General features: G+C 39.7%; 1 protein-coding gene across 1 annotated transcript in view; it reads left to right on the forward strand.

The window, feature by feature from the left end:
* Nucleotides 1–7,970, forward strand: part of pla2r1 (phospholipase A2 receptor 1) — a 28,674-nt gene extending 20,704 nt beyond the window's left edge. The window contains exons 21-30 of the mRNA XM_022768319.1: nt 805–922; nt 1,082–1,221; nt 1,846–1,987; nt 2,998–3,233; nt 5,085–5,280; nt 5,403–5,537; nt 5,989–6,111; nt 6,199–6,375; nt 6,742–6,777; nt 7,063–7,970. Coding sequence (XP_022624040.1) covers nt 805–922; nt 1,082–1,221; nt 1,846–1,987; nt 2,998–3,233; nt 5,085–5,280; nt 5,403–5,537; nt 5,989–6,111; nt 6,199–6,375; nt 6,742–6,777; nt 7,063–7,280 — 1,521 coding nt within the window. The 3' untranslated portion in view covers nt 7,281–7,970. The remainder of the gene's footprint in view (nt 1–804; nt 923–1,081; nt 1,222–1,845; nt 1,988–2,997; nt 3,234–5,084; nt 5,281–5,402; nt 5,538–5,988; nt 6,112–6,198; nt 6,376–6,741; nt 6,778–7,062) is intronic.

Genomic DNA, 7,970 nt, shown 5'->3' on the forward strand with positions numbered 1-7,970 from the left:
ATGGCTTCTTATAAAATAATATATAAAAATATTCCAAGTAATGAATATTATCATCCAAAGTTGGTTTACACCTACACAAGACGTGCGGAACGTGTCGTTGCCATGATAGTTGCCGACAATCAGAGCACACTGGGCTCTGATTGGTCACCTCCAGAGGGAGGAGGGGGGTCTTAAAGAGCCCTGAGCTCTAACAGAGTGTTTCAGACAGAGGGTGAGGAGAGTACAGTATAAAATGTACAGCAGAAGAAGCATGTAAATCTTTTTTAGTCGACACCAAGAATGAAATGACGAACACTAAAAATGGCCATAATAGGTCCTCTCTAACTCTTGTTTCTATCACTTGTTTTTCTTCTACTGAAGTTAGCATGCTAACCAGCTAGCCCCAGCATGCTTGTCAAGCGACAATCACCACCACCAGCTGCTGGCAAGAAACCACATTTGGTGGCGGAGAAAATTTACAAAGAGCCCCTTTTAAAGTATGCATCTAAGTACCTTTTCAAGCTATGAAGAGTGAAGAAGTTAATGTCTTGTGTAGCACACCTAATTTCCCTCAGATTTAATCAAAAGAAGCTGAGCTCTTGTCGATGAAAATCATCTGCCAAGCTTTTGTTTTTCTTCTTGTTTCACCAGGAACATGAAATTACATCCTCTGTCTGTCAAAGAATATTATGTGCTTGGATTTCTTTTTTTTAACTTTGAATCCTGACCTCTCCAAACAAGTCCTAGTGGTGATAGGTGAATAACAATTTGCATTTCACAATGTGATATTCATGTTTTGTGTGGGACGTATGTGTGTGTTGGCAGTGCCTCCTACTTCACCTCCCCGGCAGTCCAAAGGAGGGAAAGAGTTGGAATGATGCCCAGTCCATCTGCTCCTCATTCGAAGGCTCACTGGTTGCTATAGAAGATGAGATTGAACAAGGTAGAGGCAAACTGAACCGTACAACCATCCGATGAATGGCTGATTTCATATTTCAAATACCATCAGACAAGATTTTCTTCTTCTCTCTAGGCATGACAGAAAGGAATTATGCTCTGGGTTTTTTAATTTTGTTATTTTTCCACACCATCATTTCTGCAGCCTACATCACCATGTTGCTCCAGGGCAGCTCTGTAGGTGTGTGGATTGGTCTTCGGGACGAGGACACAATGAAATGGACCAATGGGAAACCAGTCAGCTACACCAACTGGTCTCCAATTGAACCAAAGAGCTATCTCACTGTAAGCTCGTGGGAATACTGTAGGCTGGCAAACAACTGTTAAGTTAGTTAACTGTTAGAAATGTAGTAATTTGTTGGCTGTTATTATGTGCATTTGTGTCTGTGTGACGTCCACAGAAGAGTCATTTAATCGCATATTTTTAACACTATAAATTCCCATGACTTTCTTCTTGTAATGAAATCCTCAACGGTCCTGAAACTAGAATCACACTTTTTTCTTTTTTTCTTTTTTTTTTTTTTTTTACATCCATCCATATATGGTAGATGGTTTTAAATACTACAATACCCATGATCCTCAGCCACTGTGGACCCAAAAGAAAATCACATCATCATCATTTTTAAAAAACGATAATTCCAACTGAAATCGTGACTCATATTGCAATATCTGCCAAAAATTTTTCTGCATATCATTCAGCCCTAATTTGTATGCATCCAAAACCTGGAAGTACTCTGACTGACAGCCGTTGCCTGACACTGTCTATGCAGAAAACAATCAGGACTTTTACTTCTGGAGGACTGGAAACCCAAAATAACCCCTCCAACTTTGCTATTCTTTGCTTTTGCTTTTTTTCGTGCTTTTTTAAATGGGTTTGTGTGTACTGATTTGTTGTATATGCACCCCCAGGAGAATGAGTGGCTCAGTGGATTTGCTGATGAGCCACTGTGTGCTGTACTCTCCAACAATCACAACTTCCACCTGACGGGGAAGTGGTACGATGAGAAGTGCAGCGAGAGTGGGTATGGCTTTGTTTGTCAAAAACCTCAAGGTAAGATCCCGTCAGTGTCTTCCTCTTTCATTGTCTGTCTTTCATTGTCTCTGTGAGGGTTTTTCAGCACGTCTGTCTCTCTCTTTTGCTGTCAGACCACTCTAGCTTTCTGATGCTGAATGGCCTCTCATACCCTCCTTCTATAACATATCCTCTCTGGAAGTCAATTAACCTTGAAGTGGATTCTTGAGTGCTGACAGGTGGTTTCTTCTCTGTCAGCTAGAGTGTGTTAACAACCATTAATAAAACTGAAAATACTGCATACAAACCATTAAACACATGAACTAAATAGAAAACACAGTGACATTTAAATGCACAACAAAGAGTAACTTAACATTCCCTAAAAAATCCCTGAAAACTTTTCTCCTTGCTGCAGTGATTCACACTGACACCACTGTTTGGTGAGATTACAGGTGCAGCAGCAAACACTTCAGGGGCGCCCCTGCTGGCCAAGTGGTTGGCTGCATCTTCATATGTGACTGATATAGATTCAACCACGGTGCAATTATGTTAAAAATGCATGTAATTTTGAGTCAGAGATTTTTCTTTCATAAAATGTCATGATAAATCCTACATCATCTGCATCTGTGGAAAATTTCATTATGTTTCAACAATGGTGCACTACATGTACATTTGGCCATAGTGACTTTTATTGTGGATCACTATCAACAGAGATGGTGAGTACAAATTTCGCATGGCCCATAGAGTCAAGATTCACTTTCTTACAAAGAGTTAGATGATAAGATTGATAACACTCTCATATCTGTCAGTTAAAATGTAGCTAGAGCCAAGAAATGGTCGATTTAACGTTAGCATTAAGTGGAATAAGTTTTCTAACTTTTATCAAGAAAGCGAGCAAGTCAAAAATGTCGAGTCACTCCTTTAATTGATGTGCGTGGCATCTAATCAGTGATCCATTAACTGTCCCACAGCACCTTGAAGCGATCTGTCTGATCAGCGTCTTACCTTCTCCTCACACTCCTCTCTTTTGTCTTCTTCCCTTGTTACAGATACATCCAAACCCCCCACCCACTCCTATCACCACCCCCTCCCCGATAATATCGAGTACAGGACCCGCAGCTACAAGGTTGTGTCTGGCAACATGAGCTGGTACGACGCGATGCATTTGTGCATAGAGAATGATTCTGACCTAGTGAGCGTTACAGATGCCTACCACCAGGCTTTCCTTACTGTCCTTGTCAATAGATTGGCAGTCCCCCACTGGATTGGACTGTACAGTCAAGACGTATGTATCCTCTCATGCAATATGTACTGTATCATTCTGCACTGTCTACTGTATGTTTGTGTCAGATAGGTGGCATTATGTGTGTTTGCTTTTATACAGCTCAGCTTTAAAGAAATAGTTTGACATTTTGGGAAATACACTCATTCAGTTTTTAACAAGAGTTAGAAGATTGATAACACTCTCATGTCTGTATGGTAAATATGAAGCCACAGTTAGCAGCTGGTTAGCTTAGCTTAACATAACAACTGGAAACAGAGGAACAACTAGCTCTGTCCAAAGGTAAAAAAAAGCTGCCTACAACCACCTGTAAATACAGGTAATTAACATGTTATTTCTTCTATAATCTTTATTTTATTGTGAGCAGTAGCTTTTCGCATCTCAACGGTGATGACAAGACTCCAGGAAGTCAGATAGAGGTGTAAGAGGTGGTTGGTGTCAGGTTTATTTTTTATTTTTTTTACCTTTGAACCTGAGCCAGGCTAGCTTTTTCCCTCTGTTGTCAGTCTTTATGCTAAGCTAAGCTTACCATCTAATGGCTGTAGCTTAATATTCAAGAACATGACAGTGGTATTTTTCTCCAACTTTCAGCAAGAAAACAACTAAATGTGTTTCCCAAGACTATTCCTTTAATACTGGTTAATGAGCATGAAATGCAGATAATGCACATCTGCATGGATGAGGTGCATTTAAAAACTGCTAGTTCAATATTTTTCTTTTTTTTTTCTTTACCAAAAGCATAGTTTGTGCATGTCAGCATGTCGTCAGCATCTTAAAAGTGGCAACAGTGGCAGTCAGTTTTCCTATCGCACACATAATGCAGATATATAAACACATAAAAATCATGACATTTGATTGAATATCTCAGTTTCTGTCCTAAATTGCTCTGCTGTACCATGATGCACAACCTGACAAGACTTTATTATCTGTTCTAAAATGGAAATTTTTGAAGATTTTAAACGGTTTCAGAGTAATATGTACACACAGAAGGCCCTAAAAGATTCTTTAAATGGACACCTAATGTGTTTTGCTCAGATTCTTTTATATACAGTAGATGCCTCCAGAGTTTTTCTGCTGGCCTTTTCACCATGTAGAGGTATTCTATCCAAAGGCGTGTGGTTTTCCCAGCAGACAGTGAGAGCCTTAACATTTGGATTCAAGTATCGCTCAGCCCCCGTGGAATGTCTTAGTCATGGAGAGACAGAGGACAGTTAGTGAAAGAACTGATTCTCTCGCTGCCTCTCATTATTTATTTATTTTTTATCTTGCCTGATATTGTTCAATATCTATCGCATGAACCTCCTATAGTAATAATTTTCTTTTAACTTTTATTAAACTAATTAATATAGTAACCATCCCATTTCAATACTAACAAATAACTGTAGTATTTTGTAATAGTTTAAATATTATCACTGCTTTGAATCATGTTGCTTGATCATTATACCATGGAAAACTGAGTGTGTGTCACGTCTGGTAAGTCAGGAGCTGGAATCTCCTTCAGAAACATATACTTCCCTAACTAAAGCACCAGGTTGTTAAGAAAGAAAGTAAAAAGTATTTTAATTTCAGTTTTAGATTTTGTAATGATTCTAAATTTATATACAGTACATAGTCCACACATGGCAGAAACCCAGTGACAGTGACACTATATAGAGCATAGCGGTGTTATACACAGTACACAATATTATCACCTGCTGTTACAAACTGCAGGTATTAGTACCACTAACTCTAATCAGACTGATTAATAATCAAACCACTGTGCACACACTTTATAAATAAGTATTAAGTATTACTGGCAGAGTGTCACCACAGCTGCAACTTCTTGACTGACACATTGACTGCGTTTATTTACAGAGCGGCATCAATTATCAGTGGTCAGATGGCAGTGACACGGTGTACACACACTGGGACGCAGCCGACGACGACGATGACTTTGTGACGGGGGAGTGTGTGTACATGGACGTGAGCGGAGGCTGGCGGAGAGCCGACTGTGAGACTCTGCTGCCAGGAGCCCTGTGTCATGTTGCCCCACCAAGTCAGTGCTGCTTCAGTGAAACATGAAAATCTGAGCAGTGCACAGTGCATCTCTTCAGCTGTAACGTTTCTGTTGCTCATGGTGACAGTGTGAAAAAACATGTAATGGTCCTGCCTTTCTCCTGCTGTCTCTCACAGGCAATAAACCATTTGTCTCATATGAGGTGGTGTGTCCCTCCACGTGGGTGAAATTTGGACATGGCTGTTACAACTTCGAGCCTGTGGTGCAGAAACTTACATTTGAAGAGTCAAGGGAGTACTGCAGACAGAAAGGTAGGGATTCATACGGTGTGATTTTAGTTATTGATTATGTATTAATTTCTGTGTTGTTTTTTGTCTAGTTATTAATAATATCATGATTGAGAAGTAGAAAAACAAATGAAAGAATTGGCTGCCTCGATCGCTCTCATCTGCCACATGGAATACATACTCCCCCTGCAGGTTAAATGTAGGAGCTGCTCAGAAAAGCCCTAGGCTTTACAAAACTGGTTGAGTTCTTATTTAGAAATGATGCTTTGCAGGAATTAATATAAGAACAGTGAAATTCTGCTGACAGCATACTGGCTGCTGGCTGTAGCTTTATATTGACTGTACAAACACGAGAGTGCTTTTAAAAATCTTATCTAACTCTCAGCAAGAAAGCAAATAAACTTTTTTTCCCAAAAATGTCAAACTAAACTGCGCAGTAGTTGTTAGTTTGTTGTTGCTTTCTGTCACTTTCTAGTCAACACCTCAGATGTGCTGACCATCGAGAGCGAGACAGAGAATCGTTTCATTCTGGAACAGCTGTGGTCGTCAGGGTTCCTTCACCACACCGTATGGTTGGGGATGTACTTCAACATTGACAGTAAGAATATATCAGTCTCTCATACCAATGAGATGTTCACAATCCCCTGCATCCCCATTTTATTAAAGTGTGGCCCCTGGTTTTTAGCTGATTCTATGGCCTGGGTGGACGGTTCACCGATGGACTACACCAACTGGCCCAGTAAAGCCCCAGACCCCAAGCTGCTCACTACAGATACCTGTGTTACCACCAGGGTGATTGACGGAGTGTGGCACCTGTCACGGTGCACCGAGTGCCTCGGCTTTGTCTGCAAAACCATCTCAGGTAAGTTGAATCGGGGGCTGTATTTTTTACATTTATTCTTAAAGAATATTTTAACTCATTTTTTACACATGTGAAAGGTATAGTTCTCTATGAATCAAACACAGATACAATGTGGACAAAATTGCTGGAAATTCCAATTAACATAAAATGGTAAAAATAAGGTTTTCATATACCGATTATTTTGATAATTGTGTCATCTTAATGTCTTTATTTTTACTGTATATCCATGCCTCCGTAAAGCATTTTCACCCGAAGAGCTTTCGAGAAGTGACGTCAGCGCACATTGTCTTCTTACCTCGTTTTCTGAATACCCAAGATGATACATGATAAGTTATATCAAACTTCACTGGATGTGCTCTTTTGTAGATGCTGTTACTGAGGTGGAAGTGGAACCACTAAACGGTAAAGTGCACCATTATTTGAATGATTTAAACACTCGTGACACATTTATTGTGTGTCCTATAGGTGCCATAAGCATGAGTGCATTGTTTCGTACTATGAGGCAGTGAAGATACAGTTTATGATTAAACATGCTAAGAGTGACCGATCTGTGATATAATGTGATGCATGATACAAACATATATCTATATTTATATCTTTATACATGTAATTCGATGAGGGAGGCATCATACCACCCTTTAAAACAAAGGTGTGACTACATAGGAGCTATCATGTTGTGTGTTTCAGGTTTACATCATGGTGTCATTGCCGCTGCAGTGCTGGTGGCTGTGCTGATCTTTGCTCTGCTGGCAGGAGCGATGTGGTTTGTGTACAAGAGGAACTCTGCGCGTTTTCGTGGGATCCCTATGCTGGGCAGCGCTTACTACAGACAAACCAGCTCCCAGGCTTTAGAATCAGACGGAAACGTGCTGATCACAGACCTGGAGGCTCACTCAGGAGAATAGCACTCAGTGACTGTCTTTCTTATTTTAAAGTCTCTGTTGTCCTCGCGTTCTCTGTCTGTCTCTCACCATTTCACCATCAGGTATGAATGCCACATGACACTGTAAAGCTGTGACACTGACTCCTCAGGACAGTGGTGAGATGTTGACGGCAATGTTTTCTCTCTTAAATATGAGAGGGTGTTAGAAGGATCCCAGTTGCTCGCTACAGTTTTCCTTTCTGCGAACCATTTAAATGAGACACATTTTTGCGAAGATATTTGTTGTGTTGACACTGAAGAGTCCACATTTGAATTTCTGTTGTTTGAATTAAGACTAACAAAGTTCACATAGATGAGAATATTGACGAAGGGATGCTAGAGAGCATTAAACATGTTAAAAGAGGTACTGAACACTTAATGTCTGTTATAATCCTGCGGTATGAGGATTTCATCAATTATAACTGGTAAACACTATATAGAAAAAATAATTTGAATAATAAGGACTTCTAAGAAAATCTACCTGTCAGGGTCAAAAGTAACTTTCATTGTCATAAATAAGAGGCAGATTGATGACAAAAAAAGAAATCACACAAATTATATTTGTGATGTAATTTTGTACATTTCATTCAGAATCCAGGAAATGTTGGAGTTGTATATGTGGTACAGCAGTTTTCTCAGTATTACTTTTGTATTTTTATTGTATTTTTTCTAA

Source organism: Seriola dumerili, unplaced genomic scaffold (genome assembly GCF_002260705.1).
Source record: "Seriola dumerili isolate Sdu_G_001 unplaced genomic scaffold, Sdu_1.0 BDQW01001449.1, whole genome shotgun sequence".
Lineage (NCBI taxonomy): Eukaryota > Metazoa > Chordata > Actinopteri > Carangiformes > Carangidae > Seriola > Seriola dumerili.